Source organism: Setaria viridis, chromosome 3 (genome assembly GCF_005286985.2).
Source record: "Setaria viridis chromosome 3, Setaria_viridis_v4.0, whole genome shotgun sequence".
NCBI classification, from domain to species: domain Eukaryota; kingdom Viridiplantae; phylum Streptophyta; class Magnoliopsida; order Poales; family Poaceae; genus Setaria; species Setaria viridis.
Window position 1 is genome coordinate 6,061,314 of NC_048265.2, and position 22,726 is coordinate 6,084,039.

Below are 22,726 nucleotides of genomic sequence, written 5' to 3' on the forward strand. Positions count from 1 at the left end.
ATCGAGCGGAGCAGCGGGCAGCCATCTGCAGAGTTGATGCAGATTGCCACTAAGGACAGAGCTCGTGGAAGAGAGGCAAAGGATCAGGGCTGGATCTAGAGCTCTGATCGCCTGGCTTCCACCTATAATTCAGCAATTCTTATGGAACCCTCATTGGGCCGCCTTACTGTGACCTGTCGATCGTCACATCGAAAACCTTATCACCCCTCCCGTCTGTTGAAATTATCACAAGGCTTAGGGGTTGGGTTTTAACATGGGTGGATTAATTTACTTTCTACGATAACGGTAAGGAAACACTTTCTACTCCATAAAAGCTGGGGCTCCAAATCAGCGCATCGCATGCACATCACAGTCACAAGTTGAGGCTCCAAATCAGGCATGTTGATATATGGGAAGCATTGAATACACATTCATCACCGTTTGCCTCCTGAGATTGTATGTACAGTCTGACAGTCATATATATAAACCCCACGTTTCTGGCCTTCCGGGGGTGAACTACCAACAGAGCTTCAGTTCAAGCGATGATAAGGAGTATCTTCCGTCAGCTCACAAAAAATGTACGTGCTTGCCTCTTGAAGTTTACATATGCATGCATGCTGGACTGCAGAGGAAACAAGTATGGCATGAGCACCAACCATAGGGAAAAGTCAAGAATTCAGTCGTTTGTGCTGGAATTTTACCACCAGGATACATAACAATCTGAATAGTGATTTTTAGGAAGACTTAATAAAAGGGCTGTAACCCTACCCTCCAACTGATAGCTAGGACAACATCTAGGTCTGAATGCACCTGTTTTTATAAGCGTCAAATTGAAGCAGGTTTTCTTTTGGGACATGTACCCTCACTTCGTGCTAATTTTGGTGTCATAATAAGCATGGCATGAGCTTAGCTAGCACATAAAAACAATTAAACTGTACTTGAAGACTAGGGTAGTTTGAAACCTAAGGGTGTGGATTAAATGGTTTTGGTTGGTGGTTTAGAGTTCAAAAAAGAGCTCAGAACAAAACATGAGATGTTCTAATTCCACAGGATAGTTCATTTCTACAAGCAAAATGGTGCATACGTCTTCTAGGATGTTTGAGTCCACACAGAAAACTTACAACTAGGATGGCTTTTTCTTCTGCCCAATTTTTGAAAACCGTCTTAGATCTTGGGCACCTTTCTTCATTTCCCTGCATGGCAAAATATGAGAATAGTCCTGGAAATGCCCCATGTAAAAGAAATGTTCTTATCCACAAAGAAGATAGAGCAAACCTCTGGTGCAAGAACACTATGAGATAGAACAGGGGCAAAAGTATCAGCGTCAAGACGCAGAGAGCCAAGTAGAACCTGTTTGTTTGTTTCTGCAGAAAGGGGAAAATAGTAGCTGTAAGATGGCAGAGATCCGTTCTGGGTTTATCAAGTAAACAGTAGATTATTTCCCATGGAAATTTTCTTAATCCCTTATTCTAAATATAGAGAGATGCAAGAAGCTTAGTTCAAATGATAGTGTTTATTTATTGGGAGGGTAATGCTATGTGACAGTTTGCAAGCTCGAATTACAAAAAAAGAAATCTATATTGGAGTCATTCATAAGGAGTTCAGAAAAGAAGCTGAAATGAAAGTTTGTAAGTTATCCCCCAAAAAACTAACCAGAATAAAAAACCAAACGATGCTAGCTCGCTAAAAATGCTATCTGCCGCTTAAAAGGTCATCTATCAGATTTAGCTTCATTCGTTAATGCAAAGCATAATAACCTGAAATAATATAAGCATCAAAACAAAGGTACACAGCTTCTAGATAGAAATTTGCTCACCCTGCCACCTTTAGGGAAATGTTTAGTGCCCCGATTGCAAGTGTGAGCATCACAAAATTGGCGCAAGAAAAATTCTGCAAAAACAAGCAGCATCAGAAAAGATCTGCAATGCCAGCTGCATCAGAAATCAGAAAGAGACCTACATCATGAGATAAATGCGAGTCAATGATCACTACGTTCAAGTAGAACACACTTACCATGAAGACGGCTGGCAGCAAGACCTTGATTAATTGGAAAGCAACTGTCTGCAAGGCTCTGTCAGCAGAAGTAGGGAGTTAAAGATTGCTATCACCCATACACAGGTAAAAGGAAAATAATACATTATTGCCAGAAAAAGCAAAGTACCAAGCAAAATTAATAAAAGCCACATTTTTTACAGTTCTCCAATAGTGAGTCACAATAATCTCAATTATGCATGCTACCAGAATAGAACAAAACCAAACAAAAAAAAAACAGTTACAATAATGATAAGAACCTCACAAAGATGACGGTTCCTCAAAGCTGCAGCTGCATTGCATTTACTCTTTGGCTTCTTGAACTCCATCATCATATCACAGTGAAGTGCTCCACACAGATCTGCCAAGCATCTTCCTTCACTCTAAGGAAATAGTTCAAAATCCACAATTTCAGAGATAGTGAATGAATTGTTAATGAAAAGAAAAATACAACCATCCCATGATATCAGTATGGCAGTATCTCAAACTGACAAAACTGAGCTAGACAAGCTTGCAGGTACATTTCAAAACTGCTGCATAAGAATGAAAATGATGATGTGCAAGATATATTTTGTGAAGTTTTCATCACATGATATCAGTATGATGGTATCAAGGATTACACCCTTCATAGTGACACAATACTAAATCAAATTAAGGGACAGTCTTGGAGTGCTTTCAACACTGCAATTTTACGTTTGATTCTACTGACAAGAGATGGTATTATTTCAGCTATCATGGATTATTGGAAGCATACATTCATATTAGTTATTGCAGAGATGGGACCGCAATTTAATATGTAACGACTAGATTGTCATGCATTTCTGCACAATTGTAAGCTTTTATACTTTGCTTCACCTCCATTTTTCTGGCTGCTAGCTGTCCTTATGAAAGAAGATACAAGCATAGAGCTTGTAAAAACCGCAGACAGTATCAAATTCCTGTTAAGCAAACATTTACTAAGCAAACATAATTACTGTCAAGAAACACACATTATCCAGAAGATTCTTGTGCCGATTTTCGAAATGTTGGTCAAGGAACTTCTCTGCTCGGAAAGCTTTCTTGCAGAAACCACAACGCCACTCATTAATATCAAAATGAATCTTATGTTGCTCTTGCTCCCGGAACATGTCATTATCGGGACGAAGTCTACATTTGCTAGGGAGTTCATATTTCTCTTTTTCCACAAAGGGCATCAGATACTGCAAAGAAAGAGAGCTTGACATGATTAACTGTTATGGATGCTGAAATGGAGATAGAACTGTTAGATTGAATGTGCTACCTCATCAATAGCTTCCCAAGCTGCACGGCTCCTTTCCCTTGAGCAATGCACCTCATGTTTGTGTGGGTCTTGAAGAAGAATTCTGGAATCAAGTGAAATAGATGAGGTCATGTCTCAAACTCTACCTAGGTACCCAAAGAAAATTTCTCAAGTAATTTCATGTTTCCTGTCATTAGGGCTACAAGGAATAAGCTACCTTGGGAGAATGATGGTGTGAACCTTATTTATAATTTATAAATTTTAACATTATGCAAAGAACAAAAACATATTATTTTAGGTGCACATGCAGAATAAAATAAAACATGCCAAATTTCCACGTGCAGTGTATGTGTTTAAACACAGTACCTGGATCTAGCAGCTCCATGGAATTCCTAAAGCACAAAAATGAACAGTTTCTACATTAGTGAGAATAGGGAACAAGGCATTCATCATAACATCAAAGAGAACAGTGGAGGAAGCCCAACATTACAAATGCATAAAACATTGTAATATTAGGTGTTTAGAAAGTACTCATGGTAAGCATTATCATTCCTAATTCCTCCCCTGTATACATGAAGCCTATAATTGCTCTAGCAGTGATATGAAGGCAAGTGATCTGGGACACAACACGACTTGGCATTTTGGACACTTGAAGTCAGTAATGTAAGTATTTCATGAAATCAAGCCAAGTTGGCATGTGCACCACCAAGTACAACTAAGGAACATTTACTGAAAAATCTGGACCAGGAATCGCAAGATGATTTCTTGTTCTTAACTTTAACAAGCTTATGCATTTTGCAAATTGTCAGCAGGCAATAGATCCTAGTAAGAAAATGAACACTTCATAGGCCAAACTAAGCATGAAAAACTAGTCAGATAAGCTTGCACAAGCAAAACTTCATGGGGCCTCCAAACTTTGAATTTTCAAAGATAGTTGCAAGTTTCGGTATGCAGATGCAAAAGGAGGCCAAAAAAGCAACTGTCCTCACACATATCGCAGAATCTGTTGGGCGAGAAATAGTAGACTTAGCTCAACTACAACCGCACAAATCCAGCTCAAGCTCAAATCGCATATCCTAGCCTTACCGAATCTATCAAACACGAAGCTTAATCACCCCCGAGAGAAAGTAATTTGTTGCATCATAGCAACCGGAGAAGCATGGATTGAGCGTACAAATCTAGAATTCAGCAAGAGAAGCCTGGAGTATACTAATACAGTAATACCTGATCCTGATTCCTTCCGGCCACGAGTAGAAGGGAGCAGGCAGAGAGCAGAGCGACGAGGAGGAGCGACGGCGGGACGCCAGCACAGCAAAGCATCCTTGAAGTTTCCAGATCCCTCGGCGCGTCGCTTGACTTCAGCGGCCGCGCGCTCCGGGCGGCGGCGCGGGACCGAAGCAGTGGAAGACGAAGCAAAGGCGACACGCGCGCCGCGCTCGCTTGGGGCAGAGTTAGGGGCGGCTGGGACGCTCGTTTGGGCTGCCGGCGTCAGGCGGCTCTCCGGACATCAGCGGCGGAGGACTGGATCGCATCCAGAATTTTTTAAAAATACCCCTGAACATTTTTAAATAACCCCTAATTTGGATCGCAATTAATGGTCGCGATCCGAATATTTTCAAAATATCCCCTACTATTTACAAATAACCCCCTATTTTCGATCGTGAATATTGATCGCGATTCGAATATTTTTAAATACCCCTTATATTTACAAATAATCTTCTAAATTGGATCGTGATTATTAATCGCATAATCGTAGAAAGGCCCCGTAGTTTCGTATAAGCCTTCGGGTCGCGTCTCCCCGCGTCCATCCAGCTCCACCCGCCGCCGTCGTCCCAGAGCCGCAAAGCTCCATCTTGCCCAACCAACATCTTCTGAACACCTAAGGTCTCCACCCACCCATCGCCGCGCGCCATTGCTTCGCGAGTGACCTCACATCAACCGGACATGACGCGACCTCCGGGCTCCAGCGGTGCTGTTGTGGGGATTCCACACCCACCCGGCCTCCGACGCGCCTGGTTGCGATATCGCCCGCCGCTGCCAGCAAGCACCGCCTGAAGGCGAGAAGCGCAGAGGCTGCTCGCTGAAATGCTGCATCCGCAGCAGGGGGCTCCGGCTGACATGGCAGCTAGCTGGTGAGATCCAACTTTTCATCGTCGTCGGGTTTTGCCTGGTCCGGCGAGGTGAGCCATCAATCATGGCGAGATAAAGATTGTTTCCCTGCGGTGCAGCCATAAACTGAGCATTGCATGTACTCTTGAGGGTCTTTAGAGTGCTGGCTGTATTCATTGTATCAGTATGCTCTTAATCTTCAGAAGCGCCCAAGTGTTATAGCCTAATAGGCTCATACTAAGCAAGTCAATCTCCATTGTAGGCAATGATCGATGTTGCCAAGGAAATTGGTGCAGATGCACGGCGCGCGCTCATCTGGTCTGCGCTGCGCCGCGCCAGCTCTCACTCTGCAATCTGGCAATCTCCACTGCAACCACAGCATTTATATGCTCAGTGACTGGAGAACACCACCACACTAGGATAAAGAGAAAGACAGAAGGAAAAAAATAGCAGAGTTAGATGGAGCTCTTGTTTATTGCAATTATTGTCAACAGACGATTCTCAATACATTACATCATCGTTTAGCCGACCAGGTTTGCCGATTCTGAGTTCTCACTTCCCCCCAATTGATAGCACAGTCTTAAGCCTACCAAGTTTAAGAAACCAAATCTTTACAGTTCTTCGCGAGATGCTTTCCGATCACTATCCCGTACCAACTTTGACCTTAAGATCTACCGTTCTGCCTTTTCTACGACGAGTACTTTTGTCAGTTACTACCAAAATTTCAAGCCCTTACATGATAAGTAAAGAATGAAATACAAGAGACAGGGAAAATCTTTGTTCATCCAAACGTGTGGCATAGTACATATTAATGCAGCATGTAAGAACTAAGACCATAATCAAGCACTTGACAGGAGAGCTCGCTACTGAATTGGAAGGGGCAGTCACCTCTTCCTAATAACAAAAATCAGAGTTTGTTACCTTTGCTGTTCTGAACCTGTGAGGACCCTGCAAGCGCCTGTCTGAAACTGCACTCTATCTCTGCAGGAGGCGGCGGACACCGGACAGCAACTGCGTGTACCGGTACCGGAACTTGGTGGACCACGCCGCCGGCGGCCCGGCGAGTTCACGTTCGAGGGCGTCGCTTCCGACCCCACGCTGTCCCGCACCAAGTCCGTCCGCCGCGCAGCCTGCGGCCACGGCAAGGCCGTCCTTTTCCAGGTTAGCATCATACCTGCCTTTCATTCAGATAGTTCGGAGTCCAAGCCTGACAGCCAGCCACCATGCTTGAATCGTCGGCGTAGGCGACGGCGAGGGGCAACGAAGGCATGGCGCTCTTCCTCGTCTGCTGCAACCCCAACTGCGGCCACCGATGCACAGGCTGAAATGAAAATGCAACGCCTCGGCTGGTTGCAGCAAGAGAATCTTGGTTCAGAGGCCGTAATGCATTCCTTCCCGGTTGCAGGGGCATGGCCATGGCGAGACGCACGCCGGCGCGGCACAACAGGAGGAAGGGGATGGAGGCAAGGGACGGCCGGAGTGAGGCGCCGCCGTACATGCCGCTCCGGCTAGCCGCGGACGGCGTGAAGCAGAGGAGCGTCTCTTGTCCCTACCCAAACACCGACCGCCGAATCCGAAAACCGTCGATCCACGCGGACAGGAGCGAATGCGAGCCAGGCGGAAGGACGAAGAGGTACCCAGGGGACCCGCCGGCGTCAGGCGGCGCTCCGGCGACCGGCGGCGGAGGATCGAATCGCGATCCGATGTTTTTAAATACCCCTGAATATTTTCAACTACCCCTAATTCGAATCGCGATTAATAATCGCGATCTGAATATTTGTAAAATACCCTTTAACATTTACAAATAACCCCATCGCGACTATTAATCGCGATCCGATTATTTGCATAGGAGCCCCTAAATATTATCATATAAGCCCCTGGTTCGGGTCATCCTCTCCCCATCCATCCAGCGCCGCCCCTGCCGCCTTCCGCCATCGTCCCGGAGCCGTAAAGCTCCATCCTGCCCACCCAACATCCTTCCCTCCGAACCGAGCATGACGAGCTCCGGGGGTGCTGAATCCAAGACACTTTTGTGGAGATTCCACGCACAGTCGGCGTCCAACGAAGCTGGTGGCGATGCCGCCCGCGGCCCGCCAGTGCCCGCAACCGCCGCCTGGAGGCGAGAAGTGCAGAGGCTGCTCGCTGAAATGATGCGCTGGCAGCAGAGGGCTCCGGCTGACTTGTCAGCTGCTGAGGTTCAACCTTTCATCGTCGTCGGGTTGTGCTTCGTCCGGCGAGGTGAACCATCAATCAGGGCGAGATAGAAATTGCTTCCCTGCGGTGCAGCATTTCGATGTTGCCATCTGCAGCGAGACGCCGTGGTGTGTGGTCGAAGCAACGGACACAGTGGCTAGCTGAGCCCAAACTCTGAATTTGCCAATAGCCTGAATGCTCTGTTTGATTTCTAATTTTCTAAGAGAGCTAAGATCACAGCACAAGCCTGGACAAGGTGAATCTTCAGAGACTAAGCATGTGTGAATATGCACACCTGAAAAAAATTGCAAGATTCTGACTATGATGTTACATTCACGAGCGAGGAATACATGGGAAAACACCGCATATTTGATGTGTTTGACCTATCTTTTCCATGTTTTCATGATTCAGTTCCTCTCTTGTGAATTCAGTAGAATGGATCTTGACAGCAGCAGAAAATTTGATGGGCGATAAAGTTGATCTTTTTTCATCCTTCAGACCTAAAACTTCATCTCTATGCCTGTCTGAGTGATGATATTTCTTTCTTTAGAACTGAGGACACAGAGAGCGAAAATTGGGGATAAGATAGGTTGCTGACTGTAACACTGTCACACGAACTCTTTATGTGATCTAAAGGCTACAAGTTTCAGTAATTTGATGATGGTACTAGATGTTACGACTAGGTGAGATGAAAACTTCGCCATTCCAGTGAGTTGTCAGCATACTCGATGGTCTGCTAGCCTGCTAGTACTACTTTCATGTTACATGTACATCTTGAATCTGAGTGTGAGAACAATGTTTTGGCCTGCAGATATATTGCATGAGACTAAGTTTCAGGGGCATTAGTTGATTTGCAAAGTTCAGATCACATCTTAGCTCAAGTAACAGCTTGTGCCAAGACGTTCAAGCTGCCCACGGTGACAGCGACGCCGCGTCCCCGCCGCTACTCGCCGGTCACCCTGCCCGGCGCCCCGGCCGTCCGCTCACCGGTCTCCACGACCAGGCTAGCTAGCTGACGTCGTCGTCGCCGCGCGCGCTGCCCAGCGCCTCCGACGCCCTCGACATCGCAGCCGTGGAGGATTGCTCGAGACGCCCAAGCGCGCAGGCGCAGGTGCGCCTACCACGGGCAAGGTTACGGATACTGATGGCATGGCATCGGCCATCGGGCGCCGCGGCGTCCACAGCACAGCAGGTAAAACGTCCTTACTGGCGCAGATCGGCAACAATCGAGCAGCTCGACACGTTGTAAGCCGCACGCTTGAACAATGGCCTATTCAACGCGCGCGCCGCCGGCCCCCGTCCGCCCGGCCTAGGACTCCGATCTCCGGCTCCCCGAGCCAGAAAACAGCCCAGTCCTTGCAAATCCAAGCCGCGCGTGTCCGATCTGACGGCCATCAGGGACCCAAGGGGTGGACGGTAAATGAAATACCGTCCACCCCACCCTGACCTGGGCCTTGTCTGCTTCCTGCCCCGCTCGACGTCTCGCAAGAGCGCGCCGCATCCCCGCGGCTACTATCCATGAGCCGGATGCCATACGCGATCCGTCATGTGGTCTGATAGGTCCTGCTTCTCTGCCCTGCCCGCTCGCCGTCACCACCGGCGTCCATGGCTTCAACGTCGCCGGCCGGTGGCGGGCGGAAACTTCCACAGCAACCTGCTGTCTTTCCTTGATTCGGACCAACTTTGGAGCGATGCGCGCGAATGCTCCTCAAGAGGACGTCCTGGTGCCGGGTATGCATCGACGCGATGGACATGATCCTGCTCGGCGCGGCGCAACGCGGCGCCGGTGCACGGGCGCCGTTCGCCAGCGGCAGCGCCCTAGCGAAGGGCGCTCTGAGCAGTGTAGACCGAGCATGATCGCTGACGACTGCACTTCACCGTCGAGCCGCAAGTCGACGAGCAGACCAACGCGTCGTCCGAGCGCGGCACAACAGGAGGAAGGGGATGGAGGCAAGGCACGGCCGGAGTGAGGCGCCGCCGTACATGCCGCTTAGGCGCCGCGGACGGCGTGAAGCAGAGGAGCGTCTCTTATCCCTGCCCAAACACCGACCTTCGGATCCGAACACCGTAGATCCACGCGGGCAGGAGCAGATGCAAGCCAGGCGGCACGACGAAGGGGGGTACTCAGGGGATGGCCGGCGTCAGGCAGCGGTCCGGCGACCGGCGGCAGAGTATCGGATCGCGATTCCGTTTTTTTAAATACCCCCTGGTATATTTTCAAATAACCCCCTATTTTGTGGATCGCGATCCGAATAGTTTCAGATGCCCCTTCCATTTACAAACAACCCCCTAAATTGGATTGGGACTATTAATCGCAATCTGATTATTTGCAAAAAAAACCCTAAAATTTCATATAAGCCTCTGGTTCGGGTGGCCTCCTTCTCTATCCCAGCGCGGCCCGCCGCTGCCGCCTTCCGCTATTGTTTCGAAGCCGCAAAGCTCCATCCTCCCTACGCAACATCCTTCCATCGTCGTCCCGCACCAAGCCTGCTTGTGGCCACAGCGAAGCCATCTTTTTCCATGCCAGCATCATGTCTGTCTTTCATTCAGTTGGTTCAGAGTCCAAGCTTGACAGCCACCATGCTTGAATTGTTGGCGCAGGCGACGGCAAGGGGCATTGTTAGGATCTAATACCCCTCGTTATGCGCAGCAGCTCCCGGATCATGAAAGGATAATACGAGTATGACACGAGCTTGCACCTTATCAAGAACAACGTATATGAATCTCGTAGAAAATCCTAGATGACAGCGTTGAGGCCACGACAAGAGAATACGATTTTAGCGAAACCAACCGCAAATTTTTTAGGAACAACTTCCAAAAGTATACAAGTGATTGTCGCTCCCTCACAACCCTACTTAACCCTCTAAGACCCTTTGATTCTTGCCCTATACAAGAATCTAGTGCTATAGAACTGTCTAGACTATCCTTCTTGAGCGCTACTAATTGCCTCTCACAAGTCTTGGATGAGACCTTGGGGTTTGCTTTTGGCTTGATTGATTACTAGAGGCTCCACCCCCCTTATTTATATAGTCCCCTCCAAGACTCTCATACATGCAAGTAGGAGTCCTACACCTAGTAGGATTTTAACACTCAAGTTCCAGTAGAAATAGAAGTCCTAATAGCACACCCCTATAGAGTCCTAATCCAAGTAGGATTTGAGTCACCGTACAACAATCTTCACCTTGACTTTAATCCTTTGAAGTCATCGTGCTCCTCCAAGAATTCGCTCCAAATTAGCTTCTTTTTTTTATTTTTTTTACTCCCACCACAGGGACTCATGCACATCATCGCAATGTGCATGTTAGTGTCCTAGCTGGAGCGCCTGAACCCTTCACATGAGAGCTCCTTCGTTGTGTAGTTTGGTTAACCACACTGCCATTTCATACAGCCCTCCATGCCATAGGTTTGTACCGCCTTCAAGCTCCACCTACTCATTGGTATTGCGTGATCGGTCCCACCACGTCTTCCTCCTTTCAACAGCTCGTAGTTTGGCCTTTACGACTATTAGATTTTGCAACTACCTTTGCAGCCTTCCACTTGACTACAAGTGAGATTTGAGTACCGGTTGTTGATGAGACAACTTCCGTATCGTGATTAGGACTTTTACCAAATCTCCCAATGGTTGCACCATCTTTAAGATTTCCTATCACTCGGTATCCTCCATGAATCCAGATATTTTTTATGATTACTTGCCCTTGCATAACTCCACCTTGGAGTGATAAGCCACGACCTTGGAGTTCTAGCGACCTCACAAATATTAGATTCTTTTTTAAATCCGGGATATACCAAACTTCCGTCAGTGTCCAATGTGTTCCATTATGCATCTTCAATGTAACTGTTCCTACCTCAGTGACTACATACTCCTTCCGTCAAGTGAACAGTTCCATTCGTCGAGCGTAGAGATCCTTCGTCAAACATCTTCCTCGCCGAACATATATGGAAGCAACTCCCTGAATATAATATCCATTCATGAGTAGTATCTGGTTGACTGACGATAAGTACATCACTTTCATCCTTACTTGCCACTGAGCATACTCCTCTCATAGTCTTCAAATTTGGACAGTCTTTTATCATGTGACCCCCTTTATCACAGAGATAGCATGTTCGACCGCCCTTGCTCTTGCCTTTCTTCTTCCCATGATTCTTGACTTTGCCTATTCCTCCTGAAACAGTCAATGCTTAATCACCCGAGGATGAAGATTCATGTGGCTTCTTCAAGAACTCCGCCTCCAGTAGGTATGCAACTATCGCGTTGAAGTTGAGAGCAGCTTTCCCGACGAAAATATTCATCACCAATTGCTTCCACGATGATGGTACGGATGAAACCAGTATGACAACCTTATTGTTCTCTTCAATATTCTCATCCACACTAATCAGTTGTGTGACAAGCTTGTTGAAGACATTTAGATGGTCGACAGATTGTGCGCCTTCCTTCATGCGCAACCTGAATAGTTGACGCTTCAGTACCCATCGATTTGTCAGCGACTTTGCCATATACAAGTCTTCTAATCTCTTCCATAATTTTTTCGATGAATTTTCCTTAACACCGAGTATTTTACCTCGTCAGAGAGACATAGTCAAATTGTACTGACAGCCTTCCACTCCATCACCTTCCATTCTTCAGCAGTTTTCCTCTCCAGTTTGTTCCCCTCAAGAACATCAATCAACCCTTACTGGACAAGCACATCTATCACCACGCACTGCCACACGTTGAAATTCCTTTTACCATCAAATTTCTCTACTTGATTCTACATCCCTAACATTTTCTTGATTTTGTGCTTCCTAGCACCGCTGACCTTCTCACAAAATCAAATCAATCCGACCTCAGCTCTAATACCACTTGTTAGAATTTGATACCCCTCGTTATGCATAGCAGCCCTTGGATCTTGAAAGGATATTGCAAGCACGATACGAGCTTGCATCGTATCAAGAACAAGGTATATGAATCTCTTAGAAAAATCCTAAATGATGGTGTTGAGGCAACCACGACAAGAGAATAGGGTTTTGGCGAAACCAACCGCAAATTCTTTAAGAACAACTTCCAAAAGAGTACAAGTGATGATCACTCCCTCACAACACTACTCGACCCTCTAGGACCCTTTGATTCTTTCCCTATACAAGAATCTAGTGCTATAGAACTGTCTAGCCTATCAGTCACGCCACAAACATAAACTTGGAGATGGCAGCCGCCGTACACTTGTGAATACTTGCAGTTCATAAGGGTAGAAGGCAATGTGGAATAGTAGTTTCATCTCAACTAAAGTGACATTCATTCTTTATTCATGATTCCAAGCATACAAGAGTTAAATTTGTGTACTGATCACCAATTTTATTGCGAGTGTTGTTCATAGTCGTCACTCCCCATCCCAACCACACCTTCATCTTCTTTCATTTCTACGGATATCAGTAAAACACAAGCAAGCAATGAGCATAAAGTTAAGTTCTGAACACATGTTCCTGCTTACCACAGGAGAGTTGGCATTAAAAGATAAACAGGAACAACAATAGTTCATAGTTTTTAGTATTTAAGTATTCATTAAGTTATCATAATTTTCATCTTATAGTATTACCCCATCTTTGAGAAACCTACACCATATCCTCTACTTGAGTGAGGATGCCCATCTCACCCTAATACCGACCTTGCAGTATATCGCAGTTTCAAGGATTGGCTATCCTAAGCTAAGTAATACACAATTCTTTTCCTAAATTATGACGCCTAGAGTTCATTTTTAATTATCATCTCATAGTTAGTTACATATATCATGATTTAATAGGTTTTGATATGCGCAACTTGCCTTGATTGGTTCACTGTGTTCTTCCTTGTCCTCCTTGCAATCAGGACCTAACATATTGGATGAGTTTCAGTTAAATTATTACAGTCTTTAGCATCGAATTTAATTAGTGAGAGTAATTATTAAATGTTGATAGTTCGTCAAGTGGGCACATATTTATCAATGCTACAGACTGGATAATATTTAGATCAATACCATGTGCATGTATTCATCAGTTCAGTTCAAGCAACATCAGGTGTGACACCTCCAGAGTCAATCTATATAGATGTTCTTTTGTATGTAAAATAGTCATCAGATTTTAGTAAGATCAAACGTGTGTTCTTCGATTATTTTATTCTAATACATGTGTTCTTCGGTTATTTTATTCTAATTACAGAGCTCTGGTAAACATGCTCAAAAGCATCATCCAGAGTACTACATTCTTGCCGGCAGCAATGACGCTGGCATCAGGACCATGGTTCATCAACTAACATCATTATCAGTGCACATGTAATCATTTATCAGTGCACATGTAAGTACAATGTTTGGTTAATTTAGGTTGCCAAGTACTGTGTGCCTTTGTGTGTGATTAACTATATATATTAAAATACTACAAACATGACTGGGGACATTTAGTTTAACTAACTCAGCTTGTTATAGGAAGCAAGGCAGAGGCTATACACAAACAAGCACTAGTACTGGACATGTATGGAACTTAAGAGAACTAGTAGGAATAGGGAGAAAAGAACAGAAATCAAGAGCAGTAAGTAAATCTGCTAGAGGTACATAGCTTAGCAGCAAGATTACTTCCAAACCTCAGATTTCCTTGATCTCTCCCAACCCTACTGTGCTATGGTTTTTGGGAATTTTTGGTGCAGACTGTGAGCGGAGGAGAGGGCTGTATATATACTACAAGACTTGATCATGGTAGTTTCTACCATGGTTGAGTTTTCTAATCTCTATCTGCTGGGATACGTAGGAGCTAAGGAAGCTTATAGTGCCTAGGGTCTACTTTTATTATTATTATTTACTACTTTTATTATTATTTTTTTCTGTTGCAAGCTACATCTCCTTCTCATCTCCTTTCTTTCCCTTAATTTATTTTGTTGCTGCAGCACAAACATCGTATATTCTGTTCGACACAGTTTTGAACCTGGTTTGGTGATTTTGCAGTTGCAGGCTTGAGCAAAACTGTTGTCTAATTTCTAAAAATTACACAATGATCCATATGTATTTATATTTTTTTTAATTATTACACTATTCCTCTTGAGCACTCCTAATTACCTCTCACAACCCTTGGATGAGATCTTGGTATTTGCCTTTGGCTTGATTGATTTCTAGAGGCTCCACCCCTTTGTTTATATATAATCCCCTCCAAAACTCTCGTACAAGTAGGAGTCCTACACCTAGTAGGATTCAACGCTAAGTTCTTAGTAGAAATAGAAGTCCTAATAGCACACTTTTATAGAGACCTAACCCAATTTGAGTCACCGTACAACAGGCATGACGCTCTTCATCGTATGCTTCAATCCCAACTGTGGCCACCGATTTAGAGGCTGAAATCATGATGCAATGCTAAGGTTCTGGGATCGATGACAGTGAGTCAGTTGCAGAGCTTTTGCAATGCATAGGCATACCTGCCCAGTTGCAGGGGCGTGGCTACGGCGAGACACACGCGGGCGCGGCATTACAGGAGGAAGGGGATGGAAGCAAGGGACCGGCCGGAGTGAGGCCCCTCCGGCTAGCCGCGGACGAGGAGCGTCTCTTCAGAGAGTAAAGCATGTGTGGATACGGGCATTTAAACCTGAAAAATTGCAAGATTCTGACTATGGGAGCGAGGAATACATTGGGAAATAGCGCCAGATTTGATGCGTTTGGCCTATCTTTTCCATGGTTTCATGGTTCAGTTCATGTGTGGATGCACAGATTTGAATTCAGTAGAATGGATCTTGACAGCAGTACTGCAGTAGGAAGTTCTGACGGACAGTAAAGCTGATCTTTTATTCATCCTTCACCTCTATGGCTCTATGCCCATCTGGATGATGGTGTTTCTTGAGAAATGAGGACACAGAGCGCGAAAATTGGGGATGAGAATATGAGATATATTGCTGACTGACAATATTACATACCACTGTCAGGCGAATCCTTTATGTGATCTAATACGAAAGGCTATAAGTTTCAGTAATGTAACGATGTCCAATGGTGATTGTGTACCACTAGGTGAACAGCAGCGCATTGCTGCCGGTTATAGGCGTGAATTATATGCGACAGATAGGATATATATTCATTTTTTTTCCAACAAAATGTGACCCCAGATAGCAATAACGAGAAGCATGTGCATTTTTCGGTGACTCTTGGATTTTGGATTCATCTTTCTTTACTACCTACTGTCCATTGTGCTCAATTGGCCATGGATTGGGCTTGATATTTCTCAGAACACTATTATTGTTTCCCTGAAGGGCAATTGACTACGATTGCGTCCTAATCTCGGTGTCTTTTGACCAATTGCAACCGATCATATGCATCATTGATTTCTATTCTCATCGAAGAAATACCACGAGCGACATGCCATCAGTATGTGATTCCCGAATCCTGCAATTCTCAAACTCGCAGCAATGAGCGGGCCTAGTTCTAAACAAGGCGCAGGCACTTGGAATTCGAATGATCAGATATAGAGAAGATATGCACGGTGACCTACTGTTTCATCTGCTTCAGAAAGAAAACAGCTAGTGAGATTCAATTCTCCACCATATGTACTCATTCATATATACCCATGTCTCCTAGGTTCTGAAGAGATCAAAATATCGTGCGGATAGAATCCACCATCTACTCCAGGCCGAGGTTTGCCGGTTCTGAGTTCTCACTTCCCCCAATTGATACCACAGTCTTAGGCCTACCAAGTTTAAGAAACCAAATATTTACAGTTCTTTGCGAGATGCTTTCCTATCACTATCCCGTACCAACTATGACCATAGATCTACCGCTTTTGCCTTTCCTACGACGAGTACTTTTGTCAGTTACTGCCAAAATTTCAAGGCATGACTGAGATGAAGCTGTACATCAATTCATCTCCCAGCAATGCTCTTCAAGCTGAATGAGATGGAAAAGAAAAAATGCCTGTTGAATTGGTTATCTACAGTCTTGTTGAGCTGTTTCAGAATGCCTTTGGCGTGGATGACATTACAGTACTGTAGTCTTCTGGGGAAGAAGAGAGCACTTCCTTGATGCTGCTAACAAGATTCTTAGTTTCCTGGCCATGTGAAATCGGGTTCCTTGAGTAGGTCTGTGGAAATGTTCACAAGTCCAGTATATCAATGAAAAGTATGTGAGAAGATGTCCTTACATTACGAGCATAAATGCTACATATTTTCCAATTACTTATGCATAAAAGGAGTCAATCTTCTCATTACCTCTGAAGACCACAGGTTATCATCTTTGCTACGGGGAATGATGTGGACATGAGTCTGCAATAAAATCTCTATTAACAAAACTTGGTTGACAGATTCTCAATGTTGTATAGCTAGTAGCTAATAGTACAATATATTTCTTCAAATCAGATAGTTAAAAATTATGTCACAGGTATGTCATATTACTCACGTGAAAAACAACTTGCCCTGCCTTCTCTCCATTGTTGATTAGCACATTGAATGCATCTAAATAACAAAGGTACTATTAGGGAAAACCAAAGTAGTATGCTCACCTTAAGTAGGTGATAAGAGATGACATAGATAAGTTCTACTAACTGAAGCCCTTACATGATGAGTAAAGAATGAAATATAATTACAGCACACTAGACACATCTATCCATAACTACATAAGCACAAGGTAGGGGGAAACCTATGTTCATCGAAACTTATGACTTGTGAGGCACACATTAATGCAGCATGTAAAAAAGTACTACCTCCATGCTTAAATAAACTAATTTGCTTGTCCTAAGCATCATATATTTAAGATCAGAGAGGAGTATTCAAGAACATATTTAGCGCAAATATTCACATATTCTGATGTATATAACTTACATGAGAAAAAGGAACATAAAGAAAAATGCAGTTCTGATAGGATTTTGTTACTATCAACTTGATGGAGTTTAAACAAGCAAAACCTTATTATGTAATAGTCTCTTATCAGGGGTCAGTGTGAATACTAGCTAATTGTCCCAATAATATACAGGCTAAGAGGCCAGTAAAGTTTTGAATTACCTACCACATTGAGTAGCTTTCATTATTGCAGTACCCAGGAGTGGCAGTTTAGAGCAGATAGCTGCTAGTACCTGAATTTAGACAATAAACGATTAATCTACAGAACTACCCAACAATGCTGTGCACCGAACAACATAAGCAGCATATAATTTCATGAATTATAAAATGCAATATGTGCTATGGAAAATATAGTTTAGCATAAGATAAATTTTAATATGTAGCTGTGACAACTGATAAACAAGAATCGTGGAGCCACAACAAGCACAATATACTGTAGAATTTATTTTATACATAGTTTCTAGATATAGAAATGCAAAACAGTATACAACTTATGTTCTTGTTCAGAACGGTCATATGCCAAAAGTAAAAGAAAAGAATTTAGGTGATGTGGTGAAAATATCCAAAAAATGGAGGAATGTGGTGATAATTGACCATGAAGTGTAGAATGCCTATCGAAGCCATTCAGGTGATGACTGAAGAGAGTGGATTGCCCAACAAAGAATTTAGAGTAAAATTTTGAAGAAAAAACTCCATATTAAGTTTACAGTGGAATATAAACAGCATGTTGTGCCCAAGAAATAGCTTATCCAGTAAACTGCATAAATATGAAGCTTTTCTATGTTTTTGTGATAACCAAAACTTACAGTGGCTGGTGTTGTTTGCAGTGATGGATAATGGCTTTTTGGAATGATCAGAGAATGCCTACAGTGGAAACAGAAAACAAATTATTTTTAATTAAGAGAATACATTGACTTGAGATGATATTTAGGTACAGATGGCAATACGGCAAGGCAGTAGGAGCAGGAGATAAGACCAAAAATAATAATTGAAGGATCAATTAAGAAATTGTTAAGCAGTCAACTCAAATGTGCTACCGCATTGCCACATCAGCACCAGACAACTATGTGGCATGCCCTAGAACAGGAAATAAACGACGTTAGCTAATAGAGTTTGACCAACCAAAAAAAATTTAAGCTGTAAACCACTACTAAATATATTCATGTTTGTAGTCAAGACTGATGTAATACCAATTCCAACTCTAGAGATATACTTCTCCATGCTAGTTAGTTCAAAATGACATGGTTTCTTAAATGCACTATAATAATGTTACAGGTAACATTTCGCAGTACAGCAAAGCCACCAAAGTGAAGACATGTCACCAAAAGTAGAATCGATGTCTATATGCATTGAAATTTCATTACCCAGATAATGAGAAAATATAAAAGTTCAGCTATAAAAAAACTGCAACCAACTACCAAATTTTAAAAGAGTGCCACTGGTAGTTATTGGGAACATATGACATATCTGAGCTGATCGATACCACAGTGCCGTACGATGTCATAGGCAATCATAGGACCACAGCACTCCAACTTCTAGCCTCACCAAAGAAGCAGTTCTACAAGACTAACAATTGCACAGCTTTAAAAAGTACACATACCATCTAGTGCATAAATCAAAGGTCAAACTCAGGGATGAAAAATGCTATTTACATTTCCTTTTAAAAACACCAAATGATGACAACAAACAACAGCAGAGATGTCTAGATCCAATTAGGTGGCATATCCCATTTTCATTGTTTTACATTTTTACAGTTGCAAGTACAGAATAGAATTACTTATGAATGGTAGCTATGATCCATCCAAAGACTCGAATATCAAACATTTAGTCCAGACATGTACCAATTACATTTCCCTTTGCGCTGAGCATTAATTATCTCATTCACTCACCCTAGTGCAGAAACTTAAATATCTGATGGCCTATTGAATGCATAAGAATCTCCAGCAACCAAATAATACTTGGACGTAATAATGTGAACCAAGTGCAACATCTTCAATATCTTGTACTTAAACTTCGACGAGTATCCACATCCAAATACAGCCTATCAGATGAACATGTCTGGATGGTATTGACTCAAACCGAAGTACTAAACTGTGGACAGCCAAAATCTCTTAATGGGGATCATGTACTGCCATACTAGAGTAAATTGCACCCACTATACAACAACTTGTCAGGTGCGTGCAAATTGGTCCAACAACTTATAAAATACTCAATTTAGTATAATAACTTGATAGGTAGGTGCATATTAGTCGAACAACTTGTAAAATACTCAATTTAGTACAATAACTTGGCAAATTGGTGCACCTACAATCCAAATGTTATAATGACAACGTATTAAGCAAAGTAGATGGACATGTGAATTTTCTTTCAGTCAAATTCTTAATTTTTATCAATAAAAGTTATTGATCATGACTAAGTTGTTGCTTCTCAACTATGTATATTACTTATTATTATTAGTTAAAATTAAAGAAACTACACCATTGGCATTACGGGAAACTAAAGTCTATAATAGAGACCGTGTGACCTTAGGTTTTTTTTTTTTGCACTTCTACTCATTCATTCAACAAATATATGCAAACATGTTTGTGTGTGTTCTTTTAGCTCATCTTCCCATTCTAAGCAAGTATTCGAGGTTTTAAAAACTATTTATACCAAACTCCTTAAAGGTATTTTATGCATTACATATTATTTTTAGCTGAACAATGCATATAATGAGCATGTAAAAAATAGTGACGATGAACTTATCAATTATTAAATATGGAATTAAATATTTCTCATAAAAATCAAATCAGTATAAAAAATAATTAATATGAAGACATAACATTAATTTTCTAAAAATACTGAAGGTTCTAATCTTGTCCAAGTACATTGCCATTGCGACACGAATATCAATGGTCAAACAATATATGCTCAATAATTTGTTCCGACATGAATATATATACCTGGCATTAGCAAATATGTTGCTCGTTATAACATTTGGACTGCGGATGCACCAATTTGTCAAGTTACTAAATTGAACATTTTACAAGTTATTGGTCCAATCTGCACCCACCTATCAAGTTATTGTACTGGACTGATTATTTTACAAGTTGTTGGACCAATCTGCACCCACTTGACAAGTTGTATCGTAGGTGCAATTTACTCGCCATACTATCTAGAGCCAATTGCATAAATAGAAAGATCAAACTACCCTTGGTACTGGGCGAATTATCTCCTCTCGACCTTGAATACATGCAACATACCATAGTTTTCAAAATATTTGCCAATCCACATCGATCCAACATGCAAACAAAGAAACAAAAGCTTGTTGCACACAAATAACAAAAGCTGCACGTGCTGCACTCAAGTAAAATCGAAAGACCATAGGGGGAATTCACATTTCATACATGCCTATATTGTGTCAACTTGAGGGCGAGCAGCGTGCACGACTAACCAAATAACACAACCAAATTAATTAAGCACAGTAATGCGAGAATCGAAGTAACGATAGAGCTAAGAAGCGAGAAGCGCGTTAAACCCTTACCCAGTTGTTAGCGGTTTAGCATCCAGGATGCACAAGCACTCATCATCTTCGTACAGCTGCAAAATGCAGCACACAACAAACCGAATCCGTCAATAAACAAGCAATCGGTTCATCAACACGTGACGCACGCAGCCATCGCGAGAGCAAATTTAAAACCCCAACTCCACAAACGGTCTGGGAAAACCAGGACAAGCAGATAACGCCTGGCGTAGCGACGATTGTAACCAGAGCGACTGACCTTGAAGGCTGGTGCGGCGCCCGTGACGATGCTGCAGAACACGCAGTTTCCTCCCCCGGAGGACTGGGCCTCCCCGCTTCCTGCGGCAGCGCAGGGGGACGCAGAGAGCTCCGCCTCCGCCTCCGCCTCGGCCTCGGCCTCCGCCGCGGCCGCGGTACCGTGGCGCTCGGCGCTGGCTAGGCGGGTGGTGGCGCGCGGGGCCTCGAGACACGGGCGGAAGTGGGAGAGCAGCACCGCGAGGCGCCGCTCCGGCGCAGGAGTCGACAAGCTCGGCGGCGGCGGCATCTGGGTGAGGTGGCGGCGGTGGCTGGCTGGCGCGCGGGCGCGGCGCGGGGCGGGCTTTGGAGTTCGGGCGCGGTGGCGTGGGAAGGAGAGGAAGAGGACAAATCAAAGGAGTGGGGGGAGCCGGGGAGATGAGATGGTGGTGTGGTCGCTTGCTTGTGTGGTCGCTGCTTTTTATCCGGAGGTGTGGGCTCCGCTGGGGCCTGCTTCACTGTCATGTGGGGGCGAGGTCACCTGGGGACCCACGTAGCAGTAGATGGCGTGAGATGGTTCTGGGCGGCGTGCGGGCCCCCCGTGACAATGTGTCAATGTGCGTGCTGGCGCCTGGCGGGAGGAACAAAACTGTGTGGTGGGCGGCTCACTGACGTGCAGGCCCAGTGTGTGTAGCGGCCCTACCTGTCGGTGCTCGTCAGCTCGATGACGTGGTTTTAGGGCGGATTTTATTAGGTCCACAGACAAGTGGGACTAAGCGTTGTGGAGCCCAGTGTAAGTGGGTTCAAGAGTGGAGAGAGGCGGCTGGGTAGCAGCACCCTGACAGGTGGGGTCCATGTTTGTTGACTACCGTTCACTTGGCTTTAGTAAACGCACAGGGGATCTTGAGTCAACCGGGGGTCCACTAACTGCTGACTTGGGTTGCTTTTAGTGTGCCTTCGCTTACACCTTCAGCAAGGAAAAAAAATAATCCAAGATCCAACATTCCTCATTCTCGTTCCATCAAGAGCTTTTTGCATATTTTCTTTTGATAAATCTCTTCAACTTTGACCCAGCTCGATTAGCCAACACCACGTTTTGTGGCTGTCCATATGCATTATGGAGTAGTGGATGGGTGATTGTAATCTTTGATTGGTAGTACAATTTAGTGAGTGGCAACGTAAATGGAAATAGAACCAGATATCAGAGCTTGGGTGATAGTGATCTTTGATTGGAAGTACAAATTAACAATGAATTCTTTCCGATATTTGTATCAAACGAACTCTTCCCGAAGACTTAGATAATTTTTAAGCTTTCAACTCCAATCTAAACTCTCCAAAACTTCGAAACCTTTTATTAAACTTCAAACGGTTACGGGGTTAGAGAAACTCCACGAACTATCCATTTTTTCATGCAACTCCAATCTAAACTCTTCAAAACTTCGAAACATTTTATTGAACTTCAAACGGTTATGGGATTAGAGAAACTCCACGGACTATCCATTTTTTCTCTCTAACCAAGTTGCTCAAAAAATTTCTTTTATATCAAGTTGTTTATTCTAACATACTATCCATTTCTCACTCTTCAAATCTCAATAGCTAGGTTTCTCTCTAA

The 22,726-nt window shown here is 43.8% G+C and overlaps 2 protein-coding genes and 1 long non-coding RNA gene across 3 annotated transcripts; 1 reads left to right on the forward strand and 2 right to left on the reverse strand.

Annotated features, from left to right (window-relative positions):
* Positions 1 to 359: 359 nt before the first annotated feature.
* Positions 360 to 4,790, reverse strand: LOC117850024 (uncharacterized). The gene is made up of 10 exons (XM_034731800.2): positions 4,493 to 4,790; positions 3,635 to 3,660; positions 3,290 to 3,371; positions 3,000 to 3,209; positions 2,271 to 2,393; positions 1,993 to 2,050; positions 1,796 to 1,869; positions 1,255 to 1,343; positions 1,101 to 1,172; positions 360 to 601 (listed from the first exon to the last, which is right to left on the reverse strand). The coding sequence occupies exons 1-9, from the start codon at positions 4,586 to 4,588 to the stop codon at positions 1,103 to 1,105; spliced, it is 828 nt and encodes a 275-aa protein (XP_034587691.1). The 5' UTR covers positions 4,589 to 4,790; the 3' UTR covers positions 360 to 601; positions 1,101 to 1,102.
* A 235-nt stretch (positions 4,791 to 5,025) lies between these two features.
* LOC140222336 (uncharacterized) lies at positions 5,026 to 5,906 on the forward strand. The gene is made up of 2 exons (XR_011897723.1): positions 5,026 to 5,448; positions 5,640 to 5,906. It is a non-coding gene; the product is annotated as an uncharacterized lncRNA (long non-coding RNA).
* Positions 5,907 to 16,071: 10,165 nt separating this feature from the next.
* Positions 16,072 to 21,536, reverse strand: LOC117850644 (adenylylsulfatase HINT3). The gene is made up of 7 exons (XM_034732502.2): positions 21,140 to 21,536; positions 20,902 to 20,957; positions 18,185 to 18,242; positions 17,545 to 17,611; positions 16,939 to 16,994; positions 16,752 to 16,805; positions 16,072 to 16,624 (listed from the first exon to the last, which is right to left on the reverse strand). The coding sequence occupies exons 1-7, from the start codon at positions 21,422 to 21,424 to the stop codon at positions 16,496 to 16,498; spliced, it is 705 nt and encodes a 234-aa protein (XP_034588393.1). The 5' UTR covers positions 21,425 to 21,536; the 3' UTR covers positions 16,072 to 16,495.
* Between the last annotated feature and the right edge of the window lie 1,190 nt (positions 21,537 to 22,726).